At 45.7% G+C, this 24924-nt stretch overlaps 1 protein-coding gene and 2 pseudogenes across 2 annotated transcripts in view; 1 reads left to right on the plus strand and 2 right to left on the minus strand.

The window, feature by feature from the left end:
- The first annotated feature begins 276 nt into the window (after positions 1–276).
- The window catches only part of DNAJA3 (DnaJ (Hsp40) homolog, subfamily A, member 3), a 31161-nt gene continuing 6513 nt past the window's right edge, over positions 277–24924 (plus strand). For both annotated transcript variants that reach the window (XM_010840406.1, XM_010840405.1), the window contains exons 1-9: positions 277–501; positions 9170–9303; positions 14164–14247; positions 15022–15222; positions 16235–16387; positions 21495–21642; positions 22691–22755; positions 24185–24313; positions 24761–24876. In XM_010840406.1, coding sequence (XP_010838708.1) covers positions 291–501; positions 9170–9303; positions 14164–14247; positions 15022–15222; positions 16235–16387; positions 21495–21642; positions 22691–22755; positions 24185–24313; positions 24761–24876 — 1241 coding nt within the window. In that variant the 5' untranslated portion in view covers positions 277–290. The remainder of the gene's footprint in view (positions 502–9169; positions 9304–14163; positions 14248–15021; positions 15223–16234; positions 16388–21494; positions 21643–22690; positions 22756–24184; positions 24314–24760; positions 24877–24924) is intronic.
- On the minus strand, positions 10208–11221 carry LOC104988915 (annotated as a pseudogene).
- LOC104988954 lies at positions 11481–14148 on the minus strand (annotated as a pseudogene).

Consider the following 24924-nt stretch of genomic DNA (forward strand, 5'->3'; position numbering starts at 1 on the left):
CACAGATAAGGTGAAGTATTGATCGTCCAGCACAGAATGAAGGGTCTTCTTAAGCCAAGTTACCAATTAGCACGTTTTAGAGTAAATACCTTTTCGGCGTCGGCAACCTAGAAAGCGCACTGGGTGCGGAAGCGCACGCGCAACGCTAGGAGTTTTTTTTTTCCCTCCCCCTCCCCGCTAGAGTGCCCGCAGCAGGCCCCGCCCCTGGGAGCGCCGGCTCCGCGCGCGTGCGTCGTCCTCGTGAGGCAGCCTTGAGCCGGGTGGCGCAGGCGCAGTGTCCCCGGGCCAAGATGGCGGCGCGGCGCTCCACACGCTGGTTGCTGGTGGCTGTGGGGACTCCGCGGCTGCCGGCTGCAGCGGGGAGAGGGGCCCGGCCGCCCATGGGGGGCGTGGTGGGGGCGTCGCTGGGCCGCAATTTGAGCGTCACCGCCTTCCCGCCTTCCCTGGGAGGTCGCGGTCCCGGGGCGCTGCTGACATTGAGACCCTGTGTCAGCTTCACAGGTGAGGGTAGGCTCTAGCGCCCAAGGCCTGTAAAGGAGTGACTCTCTTCGCTCCAGCCACGAGGGTAGCGGGATGGAGTGTGTCTTCTGACCTACTTGCGGAACCGCTTTGGGGAGGTGGGCCGGCAGGAGGCAGACAGGCCCAAATGGCTGCTCAGAAGCGGCGAAGGAGGAAGAGCTGCGTGGAGCCTCGAGCGGAGGGGACGAAACGCTCCGAGGCCGTGAACCTTCACCTCTCTGGCAATATTTCTGGAGGCCTCTTTCCCGCCATCTAGTGCTCCCCTGCCCAATTCCTTTCTCATCCCTCTACTTCCTAGCCTGTAGCGGCGGGGCAGAGGTAACTGCCATTCGGTGAGCACCGGCTCTTTGGCTCCGTGGGCACTGTGTACCTGGTCTCTCTTGATGGTAACAGCCCTACAAGGTGGGGATAATCATCCCCATTTTAAAGAATGGGAAACTGAGGTTCTAGCAGAGTTGACCCGCCCAAGGTCATAAAGTTAGATAAGGAGAGTTGTCTCGAACCTAGAATTGTTCTTTCAGAGCTTAGTCTCTTCTGCCACATGGTGTAGATCGAAGGGCACACTGTTTTTTAGAGGTCTTTATGTTGGTTATTGGGCTTCCCTGGTGGCTCAGTGCGGAAGAGAATCTGGCCTGCCAGTGCAGAAGATGCAGGTTCTATCCCTGGGTCGGGGAGATCCCATGGAGAAGGAAATGGCACCCCACTCCATTATTGGTACCTGGGAAATTCCATGGGCAGAGCCTTGCGGGCTACAGTCCTTGGAGTCAGGAAGAGTCGGACACTTTAGGGACTGAGCACAGTGTGTTGCTTATTACAATAAAAATGCAAACTAATATTTACTAAGCACTTTCTATGTATGAGGCATGGATTGCTTCCATGAGGTAAACACTTACTATTATTTGGCCAAGCTGGTGGTCTTGTGGGATGTTAGTCCCCCAACCAGGAGTGGAGCTGGGCCCCTGCAGTGAAAGTGAAAACTCCTAACCACTGGACTGCCAGGGAATTCCTACTGTTATTCTGTTTTATAGGTTAAGAAACCGAGTCTTAGATGTTAACCTTAGAATGTCACAAAACTAGAAAGGGATTGCTCCTTGCCTGCTGCTTCTGTTATTGATGGGGGTGATCTTGAATTAGCATATATTAAGCTTTTTAGCTTAGCCATGGTGGTTTCTTATGCTGTGTGTTTGGGCAATGTCCTTTATAGTGAGATAAGGAAGGAGGAAACTGAACCACTAATTATGTGCCTGAATTGTGCTTGATGTTTGTGTCCCCTAGAATTTATGCAAATGCTATTTATCTATAAACTTACAGAGATGATTAATTAGAGGGGCCTGACAAGGTAATTTACTTAAGATAATGTCCTAATAAGATCCAGTTTTGTAATGCTTACATAAAAGCCAGTCATTATGTATCAGTAATTGTGATTGCCTTGTACAGTGAACACTGGTTCCAGTTGTGTGTGTGTGTGAGAGAGAGACAGAGAAACCTGGGTGGATTATTTAAATCCTTTTGTGCTGCTCATTCCTTAATTGAAAATATTTTAGTTTACAGGTATTTATTGAGGACTTGTCATATGCCAGGTTCTGTTCTAGGTGCTGGAGATACAGCAGAGAACAAAGAGATGGGATGTGATTTTGGTCAGGTGATCCCATTTGTTTATTCTGTTCCTGCTACCTATATTTCCTCACAGTAGTCTGCCCTGGTTTCCTCAGGATTTGGAAGTGATGTCATGCTGTATTTCTCAGTGTGAGCAAAAGTGGTCATTTTTAGGTTTTGCCAACATTTTCTAATATCAGGGTTGTTGTGAATAGCATTTGCCTGCATCTTTATGCTGAAATATAATTCCTTAGATATCTGTGAAGGTAAATTTGTTCATATCACATATGTACACATTTGGAGAACATTTTTTGGTGATTGTGTATGTGTGAAAGGAGACAGACAAGCGCTAAATGGGAGCCTGGCATGGGGTCATTACTGAGGAGCTATGCGGTCAGCTGTCCTTTTCCTCAAGTGAGCCCAGTGCCCACAGTGGGCATGTTTTGTATCAGGTGTTGAACATGTGTGAGAGGTAGTGTCCTTCATGGTGCTCTGTTACCTATCACATCTTAGGGCATCAACTCAGCTCCCAAACGTTGGTCTGCGATCTCATCGCAAATCCAGTAGTACAATTAGATGATGTTAAAACAACACTTTATATCTGACTTGTTCTCCCAGAGTGGAAGGTAGTTTCCTCACACCTTCTCCCAGAGTGGAAGGTTGGCTATCCTTGGAATGACTTTGGAGGCTTATCCTGTTCTGGCTTGTTCTGAAATTGTCCAGACATTTATTGGTCATATCTTGGGTGGCGGGGAATGTATCTATTAAGTGAACTCTTGCTGTATCATTGCTAATCTTTGATGCTTTGGGGATGGTGTCAGAAGCCATCAAACTTCTAGTTCAGTGTGATTTGTCTTTATATTCAGTTTTACACATTACTGTCTTCCTGTTCTTAACCCAAGCCCAAGTGGTCTCCTCATGATGTTGAACCTGCAGCTTCCAGAACCTTTGCCACTACCGACCTCTGCCTTCTGGATTAAAGGGGGATGGGGGGAAGAGGCAGGGTGGGTCAAGGTAACCCCTCACCCCTGCAGTGAAGCGAAGCGCTCAGAGACTAGCTCTGCTGTTTTTTCTCAAATATGACCAAAGAAAGTGGTACCTGCTGCTCCCTCACTGTCTGCTTTTCATATTTTAGGAAATCTAGGGTGAGTCGGGGGATGGGGATCCAGAAAATATGGATCTGCTTCCTGCTTCTGATTTGTAATGGCAAACCAGTATTCTTGCCTTGAGAACCCCATGAACAGTATGAAAAGGCAAAAAGGTGGGACACTGAAAGATGAACTCCCCAGGTCAGTAGGTGCCCAATATGCTACTGGAGATCAGTGGAGAACTAACTTCAGAAAGAATGAGATGGAGCCAAAGCAACACCAGTTGTGGTTGTGACTGGTGATGGAAGTAAAGTCCAATGCTGTAAAGAGCAATGTTGCATAGGAACCCGGAATGTTAGGTCCACGCTGCTGCTGCTGCTAAGTCGCTTCAATTGTGTCTGACTCTGTGTGACCCCATAGACCGCAGCCCACCAGGTTCCTCCATCCCTGGGATTCTCCAGGCAAGAGTACTGGAGTGGGTTGCCATTGCCTTCTCCATAAATCAAGGCGAATTGGAAATGGTCAAACAGGAGATGGAACATCAATATTTTAGGAGTCAGCAAACTAAAATGAACTGAAATAGTGAATTTAACTCAGATGACCATTATATCTACTACTGTGGGCAAGAATCCCTTAGAAGAAATGGAGTAGCCATCACGGTCAAAAAAAAGAGTTTGAAATGCAGTACTTGGATGCAATCTCAAAAACAATAGAATGATCTCTGTTTGTTTCCAAGGAAAACCATTCAGTATCACAGTAATCCAAGTCTATGCCCCAACCAGTAATGCTGAAGAAGCTGAAGTTGAACGGTTCTATGAAGACCTACAAGACCTTTTAGAACTAACACCCAAAAAAGATGTCCTTTTCATTATAGGGGACTGGAATGCAAAAGTAGGAAGTCAAGAAATACCTGGAGTAATGGGCAAATTTGGCCTTGGAGTACAGAATGAAGCAGGGCAAAGGCTAGTGGAGTTTTGCCAAGAGAACGGACTGGTCATAGCAGACACCCTCTTCCAACCACATGAGAGATGACTCAACACATGGACATCACCAGATGGTCAACACCGAAATCAGATTGATTATATTCTTTGCAGCCAAAGTTGGAGAGGCTCTATACAGTCAGCAAAAACAAGACCAGGAGCTGAGTGTGGCTCAGATCATGAACTCATTGCCAAATTCAGACTTAAATTGAAGAAAGTAGAGAAAACCATTAGACCTTTCAGGTATGACCTAAGTCAAATCCCTTATGACTATACAATGGAAATAAGAAATAGATTCAAGGGATCAGATCTGATAGAGTGCCTGAAGAACTATGGATGGAGGTCCATGACGTTGTACAGGAGGCAGGGATCAAGACCATCCCCAAGAAAAAGAAATGCAAAAAGACAAAATGGTTGTCTGAGGAGGCCTTACAAATAGCTGTGAAAAGAAGAGAAGTGAAAGGCAAAGGAGTAAAGGAAAGATACACCCATTTGAATGCAGAGTTCCAAAGAATAGCAAGGAGATATTTAAGAAAGCCTTCTTCAGTGATCAATGCAAAGAAATAGAGGAAAACAGTAGAATGGGAAAGACTAGAGATTTCTTCAAGAAAATTAGAGATACCAAGGGACCATTTCATGCAAAGATGGGCTTAATAAAGGACAGAAATTGTATGGACCTAATAGAAGCAGAAGATACTAAGAAGAGGTGGCAAGAATACACGTAACTATACAAAAAAGATCTTCATGACCCAGATAATCATGATGATGTGATCACTCACCTAGAGCCAGACATCCTGGAATGTGAAGTCAAGTGGGTCTTAGGAAGCATCACTATGAACAAAGCTAGTGTAGGTGATGGAATTCCAGTTGGGCTATTTCAAGTCCTAAAAGATGATGCTGTGAAAGTGCTGCACTCAATATGCCAGCAAATGTGGAAAACTCCGCAGTGGCCACAGGACCGGAAAGGTCAGTTTTCATTCCAATCTCTAAGAAGGGCAATGCCAAAGAATGCTCAAACTACCACACAATTGCACTCATCTCACACACTAGCAAAGTAATGCTCAAAATTCTCCAAGCCAGGCTTCGACAGTATGTGAACCGTGAACTTCCAGATGTTCAAGCTGGATTTAGAAAAGGCAGAGGAACCAGGGGTCAAATTGCCAACATCCGTTGGATCATTGAAAAAGTGAGAGAGTTCCAGAGAAACATCTGCTTTATTGACTACGCCAAAGCCTTTGACTGTGTGGATCACAGCAAACTGGAAAATTCTTAAAAGAGATGGGAATACCAGACCACCTGACCTGCCTCCTGAGAGATCTGTATGCAGGTCAGGAAGCAACAGTTAGAACTGGACATGGAACAACAGACTGGTTCCAAATCTGGAAAGGAGTATGTCAAGGCTGTATATTGTCACCTGCTTATTTAACTTATACGCAGAGTACGTCATGAGAAATGCTGGACTGGATGAAGCACTAGCTGTAATCAGGATTGCTGGGAGAAATATCAATAACATCAGATATGCAGATGACACCACCCTTGTGGCAGAATGTGAAGAATAACTAAAGAGCCTCTTGATGAAAGTGAAACAGGAGGGTGAAAAAGTTGGCTTGAAACTCAACATTCAGAAAACGAAGATCATGGCATCTGGTCCCATTACTTCATGGCAAATAGATGGGGAAACAGTGGAAACAGTGACAGACTTTATTTTCTTGGGCTCCAAAATCACTGTCAATGGTGACTGCAGCCATGAAATTAAAAGATGCTTGCTCCTTGGAAGAAAAGTTATGACCAACCTAGACAGCATATTAAAAAGCAGAAACATTACTGTGCCAACAGAGATCCGTCTAGTCAAAACTATGGTTTTTCCGGTGGTCATGTATGGATGTGAGAGTTGGACTATAAAGAAAGCTGAGCACCAAAGAATTGATGCTTTTGAACTGTGGTGTTGGAGAAGACTCTTGAGAGTCCCTGGACTGCAAGAAATTCCAACCAGTCCATCCTAAAGGAAATTGGTCCTGAATATTCATTGGAAGGACTGATGCTGAAACTCCAATACTTTGGCCACCTGATGCAAAGAGCTGACTCATTGGAAAAGACCCTGATGCTGGGAAAGATAAGGCGGGAGGAGAAGGGGATGACAGAGGATAAGATAGTTGGATGACATCACCAACTCAATGGACATGAGTTTGAGGAAACTCTGGGAGTTGGTGATGCACAGGAAGGCCTGGTGTGCTGCAGTCCATGGGGTCGCAAAGAGTCAGACATGACTGAGCGACTGAACTGACCGTTTCCTACTCGTTCTCGTCTGATTATCCTTAATCTTGGCACCCTTCCTGGATATGCTCAATACCCTTGGCTGTCTTTTGTGCCTACACAGATTTTAAGTAGTTTCCCAGTCCTTGTTGTTAATGGTTTGAAAGTTCTTTTTCATGCAAATCTGATCAAGTCTCTGTTTAAGACTTGCAGTAGCTCCCTGTTGTCCTCAGGATAAAATCCAAACTTTAGCATCACTGACTCGATGGATGTGAGTTTGAGCAAATTTGGGGAGATAGTGAAGGATAGGGAAGACTGGTGTACTGCAGTCCATGGGGTCACAAAAAGTCAGACACGATTTAGCCATTGAACAACAGCAACAACTAACATGCTCAGAGGCCCTTCTGTTTATTCCCGGCACCTATCATTATATCTCTAACCACCCCTCTACCCCACCCCACCTCCACACACACTTACTTGAGTCTCTAGTCATGTCGTAGCACCTGCAGTTGCACAACGACTTTCTCCCTCCAAACCAAAGGGAGAACTTTTGAAAGCGAATGAGAATGCTATTGCAAACAACGCCAGGACTGCAGGCATAAATCTGGACGGATTCCGGCCCTCCTTAGCCAAATTAATTTCTGCAGCTTAACAGCAGCTGCCTTAGAATACCTTCATTGAAACTTCTGAGACTGGGTTGTGCTGGTTTTCAGCTGCGGGTGATTCTGCCCTCCGGGGGCAACTGGCAGTGTCTGGAGTTTTAGTTACCTGTTTGAGACTGGGAGGTGCTCCTGGTAACTAGGTAGCTGAGGATCCTGCTAACACATCTTCCAATAAGCACATAGGTATGTTAGGATAAAAGTAAATACACAGAGCAGCAATAAGAAAGTACCAGAGAATAAGTGGCTGAAAAAGGTTACTTTTTTCACAGTTCTGAAGGCTGTAGTTCGAGATTTTTGTTAGGGTCCTCTTTAAAGATCCCCGTTTCCAAATACAGTCACTTTCTGAGGTGCTGAGGGTTAGGACTTCAGCATATAAATTTGGGCGGGGGACAGAATTCAGCCCTTAACAGCACCCCCACCCCCCAGCAGGGAATCTGATCCTCCCATCTTCAACAGTGTGGAGGTTGAGAGGCCCTGGTTAGGGGATACTGTTGTGAGTTCTCACTCCGCGTCCCTGTGCACTAACATCCCTTCTCACACTGCTTCCCACATGCCCCTGCTGGGTTGGAAGCTCCTTAAGGGCACTGGCTTTGAGTCTTTCACTCAGTCTGTGTCCTCAATGCCTAGTCCAGTGTTGAGATCATGAATGAATGCAAGCTCCCAGAGGGCAGGGCCTTTGGCGTGATTTGCTGCTTTCTGCTTGCAAGGAGCCCAGTGCCTGGCAGGCATGTTTGCTGAATGAGTGCTGAATCTCTGGCAGGGGAACCTTTGACTTAAAAACCTGGAGCTGCCTCTTGGTCCTCGTTCTCTTTCTTGGCCCTCCCCTCTGCTTTAACTTGGCCTGTTCTGTACCACCCCAGCCCCGCCTTCCCCATCTTCAGTTGTCACAGGATGGGTTGGGGGTTAGGAGGCAGGTTGTAGAGCGGCTCCCCCACCTTCACTTGGTGACAGGTCGGTAGAGTAGAGGGAGGTTGAGTAGCTGTGTCCCATCAGCCTCCTCCCTGCTGCTGATGCAAGAGGCCTGAAAGGAAGGCAGGGCGTGGAGGCGGGGCTGCCATATGCTCTGACGTGCTCTGGGGTCAACAGAGGTTCTGGCACAAGGTTGTTTAAGCTTGTGCGTCTGTATATATGTATTGATTGTTTCTAGGGGAGGGGTCAGTGCTTTTATCACATGCTCCTAAAGAGATCTGTGACGCTGAAGACCAACAATCATTTCTTTAGCCCAGCAGTTCTCAAACAGTGTGGAGCAGAATCGTCCCCTGGAGGGCTTGTTAGACACGGCTTGTTGGACCCTACCTCCAGAGTTTTGAATTCAGGTTTGGGTGGCACCTGAAAAATGTACATCAGGAGGCCGATGATGCTGCTAGTTCAGGGACCACACTCTGAAAACCACCCCGTAAGCAGATGTTCAGGGTTGCATGGTGGCGGGAGAGAACCTGGGGAGCTGTTGAGCTTTAAGTGAGGTGAGTCTCTGCCAGCACCTGGGATGTGGCAAGTGCTCTGCCAGCTGTGTAACAGGAGAGTGAAGTCGATTTTCAGTCATCGCCAGGTGCAGCCCCATCTCTGGAGAGGTAATGAGGCTGCAGCCCTTGTGTAGTCCAGGAGGACTAGCCACACCCCGCACTCTGATTTTTGTATTTTCCGTATACTCTGGATTTAGCCGTTTTTGGTTTTGTTTTTGGCTGCGCCGGCTCTCTGTTGCTGCACTCAGGCTTCTCCTTGCAGTGGCTTCTTGTTACGGAGCACAGACCCTAGAGCACGTGGGCTCAGTAGCTGTGGCTCATGGGCTTAGTTGCCCCACGGCGTGTGGGATCTTCCTGGACCAGGTATCAAACCTATGTCCCCTGCATTGGCAGGCAGATTCTTACCCACTGGACCACCAGGGAAGTCCCTTTAGCTGTTTCTGAGGTGCAGTGAGTTTGGTCTCCAGAAGGCTTGGAGGAGAACAGCCTCCAAAAGCTGTGACCTACCTCAGCTCCTTCATAGGTGTGGCCTGGCTGGTTGCTTACTCGCAATTTCCATTTGTTGAGTACATTCCCAGAGTGATTTTCTTTCCTTTTTTCTTTTTCAGGAGTAAAACGGTACCCTTTTGTTTGTACTGCCTCCTTCCACACGAGCACCCATTTGGCTAAAGAAGATTATTACCAGATACTAGGAGTGCCCCGGAATGCCAGCCAGAAGGAGATCAAGAAAGCCTATTACCAGGTCTGTGTAGAAGCCAGATTTTAGAGCCGAGACTGTGGGAACGATGGTGTGGATCTAGGTGACCTTGAGCCGTGCAGTGCATGCGCCCATACACGTAGGTTGTGTGCTGGCTGATAAAGCTGGCTTTGCTAGGCCATGTTTCTCAGTGCCTGTGGCCATGCTGGTTAATGCTTCAGGAAATGGAGACTCAACCAGAGATTTTCTTTTAATCTTTTTCCATGGCTGTTTTTGTATTTAAGTCTATTCTGTGTCTTCTGAATCGGTAGATGTGGTGGTCTTAAGTTTTAGATACTCATTCTTTGCATTCAAATACAAGTTTATGAATTTAGAATTATTATTATTTTTTTAACTCAATAAATGTGAAACTCCCATCATCATATCCCAGAATGTGTTGGACTGATTGGTGAAGTGGCCTGTGAGTTATCTCAATCTGTGGTTTCCAGACTTTTGCTCTGATCAATAAACACAATAAAACACAACACAATAAAAATTTAAAAAAACTAAAGAGCAAGGGTGCCAATGTAGGAATGCTATCTTTTGTATTTTGCCTAATACAGATGTTAAAAATAATTAGGTACAATCTGTTAATATCATTTGATGGAAGAAAGCACCTTAATACCATAAAACCTAGGGAAGCCATAATGTCAGAATAAAGAAGATTAGTTTAATAAGGTTAATAAATACAATTTAAATTTTAAAAGTTACTTGGAGTTCCTGGTGGTCTGGTGGTTGGGATTCCAAGCTTTCACTGCCGTGGCCTGGGTTCAATCCCTGCTTGGGGATCTGAGATTCCACAAGCTGTGCACAGTGTGGCCAGAAAGAAGAGAAGTTTTTAAAATTATTTTTGTGCAAATTTGCTATAAGTCTTGCTTTTTTTTTTTTCTTTCTTTTTAAAATTTTTTTGGTGGGGAAATAAAAACTTTGGCTAAGCCTAATATTTGTGAACCAGTACTGATCAAGACCAAACCTAACAGCTTATGGCTTGAGTAGCTGTTCTCTCCACTCTCTCTCTCTCCCTCTTTCTCTTTTTTCAATGGGTAGAACTCACTGGTCTTTAGTTTATTCGAAGAGTTGTATAAGCAGCACTGCAATCAATTTGAGAATACTTTCAGCACCTCGAAAAGAAACCTCACGCCATAAGCCCTTATTCCCCGTTCTCCTCTCTCTTCTGCCTTTGAAATCGCTAACCTACTTTCTGTCTCTAGGGATTTGCCTATTCTGGACACTTGATAGAAATGAAATCATGTAATATGTAGACTTTTGTGACTTTTTTTTTTAACTTTAGAATAATATTTACCAGGTTCCTCCACGTTGTAACAGATAGTAGTACTTCATTCCTTTTAGTGGTCAAATATTCTGTTGCATGGGTATACTACATTTTATTTATCTGTTCATCAGTTGATGGATATTGATTTTTCATACCCTCTCAAACATTTATTTGTAAAATTTTTGATGATGGCCATGCTGACCAGTGTGTCATACCTTACTATAGTTTTTTTGTTGTTTTTATTTTAAAGCCAGAACATTTATTGCATGACTAATCGTTGAAATCCTTAAGATGAACTGGATGCTGAACAGCTGCTCCCTTGGGTTTAGGTGCAGTTCTGTCACGGAATCCATGCCTGAATCGGGGGTATACAAGTTTTAGGTGCCTCATTCGACCAGTCCTGGTGGTATTTGGTCTTTTAGCTTTAGCACTGCAATTATACTTTCTCTTTGCTTGGCAGGGTAGCCACACTTGCCACAAGTTGACTTCTGAAGGTGGTAGGCCTTGGAGCCACAACGGTGGCACAGCCTGTGTGTCTTACTCCGTCGCTTTCCAAACGATGATGTTCCCTTTGTCATCTTGCTTCTGCTGCCGAGACCAAAGCCCTTATTGTAGTTTTGATTTGCATTTCTGTAATAATTAGCCGTGTTGAGCATCTTTTCATGTGCCCTTTGGCCATCTGTTTGTCTTCTTTGGAGAAATGTTTATTTGGGTCTTTTGCCCATTTTTGTTATTGGATTTTTTTTTCTTGCTAATATTGAGCTAGCTATATAAGCTGTTTGTATATTTTGGAAATTAATCTCTTTCCCCCATTCTGTAGGTTGTCTTTTCATTTTGTTTAGCTTCCTTTACTGTGCAAAACCTTTTAAGTATAATTTGGTCCCATTAATGTATTTTGTTCTTATTTCCATTACTCTGGGATATGGATCCAATATGATACTGCTGTGATTAATGTCAAAAGTGTTCTGCTTATGTTTTCCTCTAGGAGTTTTATAGTATCCAGTCTTATATTTAGGTCTTTAATCTATTTTGAGTTTATTTTTATATATGGTGTTAGAGGGAGAAGGAAATGGCAACCCACTCCAGTGTTCTTGCCTGGAGAATTCCACGGACAGGGGAGCCTGGCGGGCTGTAGTTGATGAGGTTTCAAAGAGTCGGACATGACAGAGGGACTATCACTCATGGTGTTAGAAAGTGTTCTAATTTTATTCTTTTATATATAGTTGTCCAGTTTTCCCAGCACCACTTATTGAAGAGGCTGTCTTTTCTCCATTGTGTAGTCTTGCCTCCTTTGTTGTAGGTTAATTGACCATTGATGTATGGACTTGTTTCTGGTGCCAGACTGTTTTAGACTGGCTGCACCATTCTGGATTTTCACCATAGTGTGTGAGGGTTCTGATTTTTCTGCATCCTCGCCAATACTTATCTTTTTTTTTTTTTTTAAACAACTGATTATCAGTTTATTAAAAAGGTTGTAATAGGCATCGGCAGTGGTGATTTCCGCCTTGACTCCTGGCTCAATGCTGATGAAAATGATCTGCTTGACAATTTCAGAAGGGCTGTGCAGGTCAATGAGTCGCTTGTGGATCCTCATCTGGAATCTATCCCAAGTCTTAGAACCTTCACTGCAAGGAGTTTTCCTTGTAGTTATTCTCAGAGTCTTGGTAGGCATCCGAACAGGTCCTTTCACTTAGAGATTCTTTTCCTTCGTGCCTCTGATCAGATCAGCACACAACCTTCTCCAGAGACTTCACGTTGCAGCTGGTGAGGGTGATCCTAATCTGGTGAATGGCCACCACTGGCTCCACGGGAGTCTTGCCGGTATCTTTAAAGGCCATGGTGGGGCGCGGCTTCCTGACTGCCTTGTTCCTCGGCCAGAGCGAACAGCAGTGAGTCAGGAGCAGGAGAAGGTGGCATCGAGCTCCGCTGCAGAGGCAACTGCATCTTCCTCAAAGAGCCTGTCTTTTTGATCTAAGCCACCTTAGCAGGTGTGAAGTGATATCTCACTGTGGTTTTGATTAGCTTGTCCGTCTTGGGAGAGTAAATAGCTTGTCTCTCCTTTTGAGCTGGAAGGTCAGGTACCTGGTGGCAAAGGCAGGTGAAGATTGGCGAGATGGAGACTGGGACCAACTTATTGGGGCATGTGAGGCCCTTAGCACGTACTAGAGATTTCATTTAAGAGAGAGTAGAAACCATCCAAGTTTTTAGGTGTGAAAATAAAAAAATTGGGTAAAGTTGTGTAATTTGAAACCGAAAATTTAGAAAGTAGGCTTTACGGAGCAATTGCTGGGGTTGGACCTTGATGAAAACTTTTCACGTTTACATCATTTAATCCTCAAGGCAGAAGACTTGGTTAGGTTATGACGTGCTGCCGAGGCCACACAGCCCATCAGTGGCATTTAGGAGACTAAAATGCAGGTCTTTCTGAGTGCAAAGGGCCTTTCTTTGATCTCACAAGTGCATCGGCATTTCTTACCTTGGCCTGGAACCAGCCTTGCGACCCACCGTGATCTACTTTCTTGCCTTGAGAGCTCCCTTTCGGCCGAGCCTCTGCCGTGCTTCCATCACATGCTGGTGTGAGTGAGGACCAGTGTCTCTGGTGCAGAGTGAGCAGCCAGCTGCGGGCAGAGATGGGGCCGGCCGTCCCCACAGTTCCTTTCAGCTTCAGGACTCTGAGCCCTCCTTGCCCTCACACCAGGGAAACCCAGACTGGGAAGGCATCAGTAAGCTGCAGCAGACAGTCAGCACCTGCAAAGGTGTTGCACAGCACTGCTCAGCGTGGCCAGGAGGAAACCTTTGTGTTAGAGCTGCTCAGGTCTCCTGTGTACGCGGGACAGCCAAGTGAGGATAGTGTTTGAATTTTTAATATTTAAATCTGTGTTTCGAATAGGTAATGCATTCCCCTTGTTCTGAATTCAGATAGTACAGAGGAGCGTGCAGTGAGAAGACCTCTCTTTCCCATCCATCCCCTCCCCGCTGTAGCAGTCAGCCTTTCCAGCTTAGTGCCTGCTCTTCCAAAACTAATTTATACAGCAGATATATCTACTTATTTATCCAGTTATTTCCCTCTTTTTACATAGATGATAGTCTAATCAGATTTACTCTTTGGCATCTCTCACAAAGGACCCCAAGTTCTAAAGAATTAGTTATTATTTCTGTTGAGAGATTTGTTGCAGTTGAAAAACATATACACATCTCAGAGTTGAAGAGATAGTTTTCTTTCTTTCCCTTTCCCAAAACTCAGCTTGCCATTTTGTAATAAACTTTTGATCAGAATTGAAAACTGAGCACAGTTCATGGAGTGTATGTTCTTAGTCCTGGCTGTGTGTGTTTTGCTTTTAGTGTGTTTTTATTGAGGTATAGTTGATATATTAGTATCAGGTGTACAACATAATGATTCAACATTCGTATACACTATGACATGATCATCATAATAAGTCTAGTTAGGGATGATTTAGTCTTAAATCTTGTCTTAAGAATTGCTGTTGTGAAGTCTGACAACTGCTACAAAGGAGGTGAGGTGTGACTGGTGTCTGGGGTTCAGTTTCAGTGATCATCTTGTGTCCATACTAATTGACCATTTCCTCCCTTAGCTTGCCAAGAAATATCACCCAGACACGAATAAGGATGATCCCAAAGCCAAGGAGAAGTTCTCCCAGCTGGCAGAGGCCTATGAGGTAACACGGCCCACCAGTGTGTGCAGTCCCTGTCTTTCAGCTGTGTGCGTGGGTCAGAGCGTGTTGCACTGGCAACCTGATGCGTGAGAAGGTTCAGTGGGAAGGCCATGTCCCCCTCCAGATCACCTTGTTGAAGGGGAAAAAAAAAACAAACTTCGCAATTCCAAAATGCTCACGTGAGCTCTCAACTAGGAATCTCAACAAAGAACAGAACCCAATAATCTGTTTTCCCAGTCCCAGTCACTGGGACTTTAGCTGGGTCTGGGACCTTCTTGTCAGATTAAACAGTTCCATGCCTGTTTGGTGACCTCCCCCTTGTAGGGATGGTGGATGTTGTAAAAGAAGAAACCACCACTGCCCTGGAGGAGTGTAAAATGTCATCTGAGAGCGAAGAGGGTGTGAAACAGTTGCTGAACAAGTGCAGAGTTAAATGAGAGCGGACCTGCTTCTCAGACTCGGCCGTGCTGAAGGGGTTGGGGATATGTAGGGTGTCGTATATCAGCTGTGTATGTGTGTCTGTGTGTGTGCACGCATGCGTGTGCATCCCCCGCCCTGCCTCCGACCATTGGAGGGTGAGTCACAGATGTGTTCTCTCTCTGTTCCTGAGTGCTTCTGTGTGTGTTCTCTAAGGGCAGGCTATTTGCATAGCCTCAGTACAGTTGACAGGATCAGGACGTTTAATGTTGATAGGCCGCCACCACCGTCTGTACTTGGTGTCCGTGCCCTGGGCCCCGGGAGCCTCGGGGGCACTGACTGCTGGGCTTTTCTCGGCAGGTCCTGAGTGATGAAGTGAAGAGGAAGCAGTATGACACCTATGGCTCCGCTGGCTTCGATCCTGGGGCCGGCAGCTCTGGGCAGAGCTACTGGAAAGGAGGTCCCACGGTTGACCCAGAGGAGCTCTTCAGGAAGATCTTTGGGGAGTTCTCATCCTCCTCTTTTGGCGATTTCCAGAGTGTGTTCAATCAGCCTCAGGAGGTAAGCCCCTCATTTTGAAGAATTGTTCAAATTTCAGCTGCTAAGTGTGATGCAAACAGATTCTTTAGCAGTTTCTGTTTCTCAAAGAAAAAGATAAAGCAGCTTAAATGGAGTGATTGGGAGGCAGCCATCTTTGTAGGAAGTGGTTCCAGTATTTGAAAAACCATTAATAATGTGTACATTCAGTTCTACTGTATTCTTAGTTGCTTAATCAGAGCAGGCCCGTGGCTCTGAGAGTCCGTAGTTAGAGTGATTATTTTATGTAAAGCCTGTCTCGTTATTCTGGGAGGCGTAGTCCATAGGGAGGCACTGCCAGTCCTGCCTCTTCCGTGTTTATGTCTTGTTTCAGGCATTATCAGAAGAGAACCCAAGGGTCGGGGAAAGTGTTTTACGATATAAGTTATGACTATGGATCGTTTGAACTGTTAGGACCATGTGCACATATTATCTGTGAACATTTTCAGTTTGTTGAAAAGCACATTTTCATTTACACAACAGGTATTATCTGTTGAAAATCGTGAGGAGTAGAGCAGAATCAGTTGAGTCCCATCTGTTCTTAACTTGACAGAGTACAAGTTAGAAAGTAAAAAGTGACTAGGGGAACAGATGAATTGGTGGAGCCGTGAATAGGATTTTTAGGACAGTGAAAATACTTTGCATGATTCTATGAGGAGGATGTGTGTTGTTATACACTTGTTCAGACCCATAGAATATCCAGCACCAAGAGTGAACCCTAATGTAAACTGTGGGCTTTGGATGGTCATGCTGTGTCAATGTAGGTTCATCCTTGATAAAAATGTATCATTCTGGTGAGTGACGTTGATGACAGGGTAGGCAGGCTGTGCACCTGTGGAGGCAAAGGTATGAGAGAAATCTCTACCTCCCTCACTGTTTTTTCAACTTAAAACTGCTTTAAAAAATAGAATCTTTAAAAGAAACAGTAATTGTGAACTCCTAGCCAGCGCTCTCCCTTACTTTCAGAGCGGTAACAGTGGTCCCTTGATTTCTCTAGTACATCATGGACTTGACGTTCAATCAAGCTGCCAAGGGCGTCAACAAGGAGTTCACCGTGAACGTCACTGACACCTGTGAGCGGTGTGATGGCAAAGGGAACGAGCCCGGCACCAAGGTTCAGCACTGCCACTACTGCGGCGGCTCCGGCATGGTGAGCCTGGTGCGCCCTGCCTCCCCCGGGCTCCTGCCTCTGCCGCCTGCCTGTGCTTCCCCACCTCTCCTCTCCTCTGTGTGCCAGTGTACATGGGGCTTTGAGAGCTCTTTAGTGGGTGGGACTCTGTGATCTAGAACCTTCCACATTGTCCCAGGAGAGCTCTGTACAGAAGGAGCAAGGAAATTCTGCTGTCTTCTCTGAAAATACATTTCGGGGTATGTTGGTAATTTAAAATTGGGGGAGGGGAACTTAAATTTTGCTTGAAGTGTAATCTTTTTTTCTTTTTCTTTTTGGTAACTTTTAGATGTAATTCACACTTGTAAGACTAGTATGAATAACCACTCCCTTATTCCTTTTACCAAGCCTCAGCAGTTGTTAACATTTTGTCCCATTTGGTTTGTCATTTATAGTGTAGATTTTCTAAGAGCAAGAACATTCTTTTATGTAACCACAGTATGTTCTCAAGATCAGGAAATTTAATGTCCAAACAATATTGTTATCTGTACTTACTCAGAGTTTTTCATTTGTCCTTATAATGTTCTTTTTACCCCAGACTCAGGATGCCGGTCTAGGACCTTGCGTCATGTTTGGTTGTCATATCTTTAGTCTCCTTTAATCAGTAACGATTTCTCAGTCTTTCTTTTATGACCTTGACCTTTTTTAGGATTGCAGACTAACTGCTTTGTAGGATGTCCCTCAGTTAGGTCATCTGATATTTCCTCATGATAAGATTCAGATTATGCATTTTTGGCAGAAACAGCACAGACATATAGTGCCCTTTGCGTGGATCATGTCAGGAGTCATGAGGTGTCAGTTTGTCCCATTAGCGATGATAATTACATTTGAACCCAGTCAGTTAGTTAAGGAACTGTCCACCGGGTTTCTTCATTATAAAGTTATTATTTTTCCCTTTGAAGTTAACAAGGAATTTGTGACTTACCTTGACACTATATGGATCTTCCCTGGTGGCTCAGATGGTAAAGCGTCTGCCTACAATGCCTACCATGTGGGAGACCCGGGTTCAGTCCCTGGGTCGGGAGGATCTCCTGGAGAAGGAAATGGCAACCCACTCCAGTATTCTTGCCTGGAAAATCCCATGGATGGTGGAACCTGGTAGGCTACAGTCCATGGGGTCTGTAAAATCCCCTGGATGGTGGAACCTGGTAGGCTACAGTCCAAAGAGTCCGAAATGACTGAGTGACTTCACTTTCACATTCTTCTTTGACACTATGTAAGTGTCCTGTCCCATCAAACTTATCCCAGTACTTACAGCATCCGTTAATCAGTCTTGCTTAAATCAGTTATTACTGTTACTTGCAAAATGGTGATTTTTCTGATTCTAATGTCCCTTCTCTGTTTTTGTTTTTGTTTTTTTTTCTAATTTATTTATTTATTTGGCTGTGCTGAGTTTTAGTTGCAACATGTGGAATCTAGTTCCCTGGCAGGGATTGATCCCATGCCCCTCCATTGGGAGCACAGAGTCTTAGCCACTGGACCACTAGAGAAATCCCCTTTCTCCGTTTATTAGTTGGCATTCTACTAAAAGGAAGAGCTTTTTTTTCTTCTCCATTTATGTATTCTTTCATTTGTATCAGTATGAATTCACGGATTCCTATTTCATTCACTGAACCATCATCACTATTACTTTGATGCATAAGCTGTCCCTGACTGTGCCTGTAGAAGTCTCTTCTGGCTGGCTCCTGTATTCTTTCGGTGTGTCCCATCATTCTTTCAGCACTTCTTTACTTTGTGTCCCAGCTTGCATACACTTTCCTAGCCAAATCCTGGAACCAGCCATTTCTCCAGGGAGTCCTGATTCCTTTTAACTGTCTAGTAGGATTTAGGAACCAAGATCTGTGCTCTCGGTGTACTCATTGTATCTGGAGTGTCACTGCTTCCAAGTCCTCTCAGCTGACTGAGACAGGAAATAAGTGTGTATGTGTGTGTGTGTGAGCGCACATTCCTGGGTCAGGAAGATCCCCTGGAGGAGGGCATGGCAACCTGCTCCAGTATTCTTGCCTGGAGAATCCCCATGGACAGAGGAGCCTGGCAGGCTACAGTCCATAGGGTTGCCGAATCAGACATGACTGAAGCGACTTAGCACATGCACACACGTGCACTTATAGACATATGTTCGATACCTGTCTGTCTTTCTGTGTTTTTCATGTGATAGAGTATACATGTACATATATGTGTACACTGATCCATCCATTTAACAAACCAATGAGTTCAAACTGATAGTTCCACTTTCAGCCCAACACTGCAAGGCTTGTCTAGTCTTCTGCCTGTCCATATTTGAAACTAAATAATAAAGAGAGATTATTAATTTCTAACAAAGAGAAATCTGGCTCAGTTACCCTGTATATTTACTCATTTGCTCAATCCTATAACATACAAAAAGTAATTTGAGAACTGTCATTCATACCACTGCAAAAAGCAATCCTGCAAAAAAAAAAAAAAAAAAAGCAATCCTGCTTAACTGGCATTTGGGTATATGGCCAAAGTACTGTGCTCAGCTTACTCAGATCACTTCTTTTTCTCCCCTTTCACTGTGATTATATTATCTGCTTAAAATGCAGGTAGGTTTCCACTGACTATGTTTGTATTCCATTTATATGGTTTCTTTTTTTAAGGGGGTTGGGAGATTCTCTACTGCCCACCTTTAAAATAAAATCCTTGTCTACCTGCAATGCAGGAGACCTGGGTTCAATTCCTGGGTCAGGAAGATCCTCTGGAGAAGGAAATGGCAACCCGCTCCAGTATTCTTGCCTGGAGAATCTCATGGACAGAGGAGCCTAGCAGGCTACAGTCCATGGGGTCACAAGAGTTGGATACTACCAAGTGACTAAACCACCGCCAAGTGTGTAGGGGGCACAGAAGTTGTCTTTGAGTGCATAGAAGAAAAGCATAAAAAAGGAAACAAGTCCTTGATAATCCCACGACTGTTAGTGTTTTGATGTGTCTCCTGCCAGTTGTTGATGAGGAATATCATTTTTGTCTTATATTAACTAGTTTTTGAACAGGTTGTATATGCTAATCATTGAAATTCAGTGGGTACAAATTGAAAACTGTGTACGATGAATCTCCCTTTCATTCTTGACTTTTACCCATTGAATTCCACTCTCCAAAAGCATCCTGTCTGTCTTTCTAGATGCAAGCCTGTGTAGACATGTATGTCTGTGTGTGCCTTGTTTTCATACCAAAGATAGAATACAACTGTTAGCCCCATCTGTACCTTGGTGGTTTTGTTTTGTTTCTAGTTCTCACTGTGTTTGGGAAATAGTCTACGTGTGGCCATGGTATTCCTCCATACAGATACATCCCCTTTTGTTCAGCCAGACCCCTGTTGTTGGATGCCTGGGTTCTCATCTTTTCGTTTTTTTGGCTAAGCTTAACAGCTTGCAGGATCTTAGTTCCCAGATCAGGGATTGAACCCGAACCCTTGGCAGTGAGAGCAGAGCCCTAACCACTGGATCACCAGTGTTTGTCATTGATTTTAGTTGTATTTGTCTTTTGACTTTGGATGTGTTTTTGCCTATTTGTATGTAGATTTCATCAGTTGAGAATCATAGTGAAATTTTTCCTATTTTTCATTTATTATAATGAAGGCATTTTTCCGTGTCTTTGAGTACTTTTAAACATTCTCTTTGTTGGCTGAATAATAGTCCACTGATGGGGGCTTCCCTGGTGGTCCAGTGATTGCGACTCAGAGCTCCCAATGCGGGGGGCCTGGGTTCGATCCCTGGTCAGGGAACTAGATCCCACATGCATCCACTAAAAATCCCACGTGCTGCAACTAAGACTGGGAGCAGCCAAATAAATAAATAAAAATAAGTTTCTTTTTAAAAAAAAAACAGTCCGCTGATGGGAGTCCGCAGTACCTGTACACAATCTTATAGCTTAGTCTGAAAAAGTAAAATTGTGCCTGCTTTCCTCTAGAGGGCGCGCTTGGAGAAGATGAAGATTGTTGTGGCTACCATTTTACCATCGGAGTCACTGCCTCTTGTTACAGATACTTTTTATTGATCCCAGTTCCTCTCACATCTGAGGTCCTTTCTCCAAGGTCCTGAATTGTTGTGACTTTCTTTTTTCATATTTCTTTGGTGAACATTGAAATAATACGGTAAAACTGAAGGGTGTCTATGTGCAGAGATATTTTTTCTTTAGCATTGAAACAAAAATATTAAAATGGAAATTGAGGTCTGTGTACATTGGTCATGATGCATCATGAAGGTGAGAGGGAAAGGCATGTTGCAGAGTGAGAATGCAATATACTCTTCTTGTAAAATTTTTACTTAAAAACTTCTTTATGGTGAGAAGGAGAGTGAGTGAGTCATGGGAAGAACACCTCAAAACTGAGCTCTTATGAGCAGGTCACCCTGGGAGTCAAGGTGAGGGGGAGATTAATTTTTTATATATCTCTGTATCTGATTTGCTACAACAGCGTGTTGATAATTTACCCTCACCCCCTAAAAAATCCCAAGGATGTTGAGTTAAAGAAAATGGTAACTGAGTTCCATTGTCCAGTGAAGACCTGATGAGAGTGGCCACAGACCATAAGGCCCCACTTGTGCAAGGGGCTGGGAGCCGAGGAGGCTCCTGGAGGACTGGGGTGAGGGTGGCTGCAAGAGGAGCCACTTGCCTCCTTGCTTATGGGCATCTGTGATGAGGTGGGGCTACTGGGGGCTGTGGGGGACAGAGGCCTGTGCTGCTCCTCCCTTGGGGCAGGCAGGGGCAGCTCTGGGTAGGAGTTGCTTCCAGTTGTCACTTCCCTCTTTCTTTCCCAGCTGTCCCTTTTGTAAAGGGAAGAGAGGGTTCTCTTTAAAGTGATTTGCTCAGCTCTGGGGGCTTGGGGACCTTCTGTAGAGAGGCACTGTCTCATTTTTCTGTCTCATATAATCAGGTTTGGTTCGGAATTCAGGAGGCAGTGTGCTCTAGGTCAGTTTGAGCTCCTGCAGCTTGTCCTCAGGCAGTGTGTTGTAGCACAGGCTCACACCACACATACGGGTCTTCGGTGAGACGTTTCTCATGCTCATTGTGGTCCTAGGGCCTTGCTGTCAGGGTGCACTGGTATCTAAGGGTCCCATTTTTTTTGTCTTTGTAGGAAACCATAAACACAGGCCCTTTTGTGATGCGCTCCACGTGTCGGAGGTGTGGTGGCCGGGGCTCCATCATCACGTCTCCCTGTGTGGTGTGCAGAGGAGCAGGACAGGCTAAGCAGAAGAAGAAGGTGGTGATCCCCGTGCCTGCCGGTGGGTCTGGGCTCCTCCACGCACGGGGGCTGGGAGCCGAGGCCATCTGCCCTTGTTTCTGGAGCCGAAACTCGAGGAGAAACCACAGTCTCCTGCGTTTTCGTCTGCACCAGTTACCCTTAAGATCTGCGCGTGTCATAGGGAAACGGCACCTCGCGTGCCTGTCCTGCTCCTGCGAGAAGCAGCTCCTCCACCTCTTTCTGTCCCAAGGCCAACGTTGTACCCACTGCCCGCCCAGCTGGCCAAGCCACCCTCTCTGCGCCCAGGGCCAGCCTATGACCCCCACCCCCCACCCCAAACCAATCCTGTTCCTGGAGTGGTCTTTGCACAGGGTGGTATGATCACGTCTCACACTGTTGAAGACTCTGTGGCGATTCTCAGGGGCCAAACACTGGCCTCCTCTTCTAGCCCCTCCTGGTCTCAGCCTCCTATCTTCTTAGGCTCCCCCTTGTTGCCTTGCTGTCTGCAGCTTCCTCATCCCCAGGGGAGCCTTCTGGAAGCATTTCCTTAGATGTTCCTTTGGAGCTGTGATCTTTTCCTTCTAAGCACTTATCTCTGTTTGTAGTGATACGTGGTGGTGTTATTCAGCTAATAACTGTCTCCCCTGTGGGTGTGCTCAGTGTCATCCAACTCATTGCAGGGACCGTAGCCCGCCAGGCTCCTCTGTCCGTAGGCTCTCCAGGCAAGAATACTGCAGTGGGTTGCCATTTCCTTCTCCAAGGGACCTTCCCGACCCAGGGAGTGAACCTGCTTCTCCTGCATCTCCTGCACTGGCAGGCAGATTCTTTAGTGCTGTGCCCCACTAGACTCTAAACTCACTGGGGTACTAGGTGGACCTGCTGGTAAACTTGAATAAGTGTCATTTGGTTATCGAGTACTATATGCCGCACCTTTGAAAAGTGACACTTGTTTTACTTGTTGCCGTATTGGGTGACTGTGTTGTTCCTTGTTAACAGGAAACAGGAATGAGTAAGTGGGTGGGTTGTAAATAGATCCAGTGTAGAAAATGCCTTCAGACGTCCCAAAATAATTGTTCTCTTGCTTACAGGAGTTGAGGATGGCCAGACTGTGAGGATGCCTGTAGGAAAACGAGAAATTTTCATCACATTCAGGGTAGGTGCTCTGTTTGCACGGCCTCTTTTGGGCCCTTGCTGTCATGGAGAGGGTGCAGACCAGGCTTTTTATGGGTGAGATGGGAGCTTCATGGAATACGCCTGGCTGTTCAAGTTTCTAAGGCAAGTGGTGGCCACCTCAGCGGGGTGATCAAACATGTGTTACATCAAGCTTTTGTGCTAAATGTGGAGAGAACAAAGTTACCCCAAGGTGTTTACAAGTTGGCAACAAAGCACTCATAAAAATACAGAAAACATCTTTTATTTTTTATTGATGTATTGAATTGTTCATGGGGACAGTAGGTGCCAGAGCTACAGATTTACATGTGACGTGCAGGCAAAGTTTTCTGAGGCAAGGGTAACAGAGGAAGTGGCACCTCTGCCACTGATTCCACCAGGCATGTCCCTGAGGCGGTGCGGCAGGCGGAGGCAAGGTGTGTGCCAGCCTTGTCTACAACTGTGAGCACTGCCAGTGACCTGCTGCCTTCGGGAGGAGATGGCGAGGGGGCTGCACTGTGGGCACCTAGGAGCAGAAGCTGGAGACACACATGTTGGCGTGAGACGCCCTGGTAGCTCTCGGTTACGGACAGGGAGTGAGCGGGCTGCAGGCCGAGGAATGAGGTCATCTGTGTAGTTTCAAACCACGCGAGGTGGTGTCATGTATTGTTTAGGAACATGTAGAAAAGGTAAACAGACGCTCCTAGGAAAGATAAAGACTAAATGTAGCAGCTACTGTGGAGGGGTGAGCAGGAGGGGAGAAGTCACCTGTGTCCTGGTCTTCTGTGACCTAAGCAGGGTTGTGTGTACAGCGTGTGCTAATTACTTGTGCTGATTTACATATATGTGAAATATTTCATAGTTTAAAACAAAGACAAAAATAATGTAAAGGGTGAATCTTTAAGACTGAGAAATTGAAGAGAAAGGTCTCAGTCTGGAAGCCAGTCTATGAAGAAGGTTTGATAGAGAATTCAGATTGTTCCCAGCTGATAGTAGAGAAGAAAAGAAGAAATCACTGGAAGACAAAGAATGTCTTTGAGATAAAAAAAACAGTGCTTATAAAATCAGAATCATTCCAGTGCTGCTAGTCTGACTTGAAGGTAGCTTGTACCAAAAGACTCTGGAAAGTAAACCCTTTCTTCCTTTGTAGACTGTATTAATCTGTGTCTCTAGTAAAGTAAGATTTTTATATTTTTTTTAATTTTCAAAATTTAGTTTTATTTCCCTCAAGACTTGAATAGCTTCATCTGAGAGGACACTGTGGCATTGCAGTGAAGGAAGAAGCTGCCCTGTAACTCCCGGAGCCTGGGGGAGGTGGGCGCTTTGGTGAAAGTACCCTGTCTCCCTGGATGCTGCACGCTGAGCCGCGGCTGTGGTCTGCTCTCCAGAAGGACTTCTCTGAGCGTTGGTAACCCTCCCGTGCTTGGCCGTAGGTGCAGAAAAGCCCTGTGTTCCGGAGGGACGGCGCAGACATCCACTCGGACCTCTTTATCTCCATAGCTCAGGCCATCCTCGGGGGCACCGCCAGAACGCAGGGCCTGTACGAGACCATCAATGTGACGGTAAGAGTGCAAGCACGTTCTCACTGCTCTTTTCTTTCTAAAACGGGAAATGGCTGAAACCTGGGAACAACCTGGCGGAAGGCAGGAGGAGTGTGGGCCACGCCTTGGGTGTGACTTGGCCGGGAAGCAGCTCCTGGGCCGTGTCCATCCTGGTGGGCTTGGCAGCAGCTTCAGTGGCGCCCCAGGTTGGCTCTGCTTCCTCCCAGGTCCTACTCCCTGAGCTCCTTTCCTCCTGCTGTGGGCTCGCCACCCCAGACTCCTGGCCCCCAAGCCCATCACAGGCTCTGCTCAGGGTAGACCCAGCCTAGCCAGTTTCTGTGTGGTGTTTGGTGGGTTTTATCTAGAAACCTGAATGGAGTTCTTTTCGGGAGTAAGATTGTCTTCATGTCGTGAGATGTTTTCATTTGGGTGGAGGTGGAGGAAAACCTGAGGTTCCTTTCTTTATAGATCCCCCCTGGGACTCAGTCAGATCAGAAGATTCGGATGAGTGGGAAGGGCATCCCGCGGATTAACAGTTATGGCTATGGAGACCACTACATTCACATCAAGATCAGAGTTCCAAAGTAAGTGCCTCCTGGTGTGATGAGGTCCACCCACTCTCTGCAGCTTCC

Source organism: Bison bison, unplaced genomic scaffold (genome assembly GCF_000754665.1).
Source record: "Bison bison bison isolate TAMUID 2011002044 unplaced genomic scaffold, Bison_UMD1.0 scf7180017864144, whole genome shotgun sequence".
Lineage (NCBI taxonomy): Eukaryota > Metazoa > Chordata > Mammalia > Artiodactyla > Bovidae > Bison > Bison bison.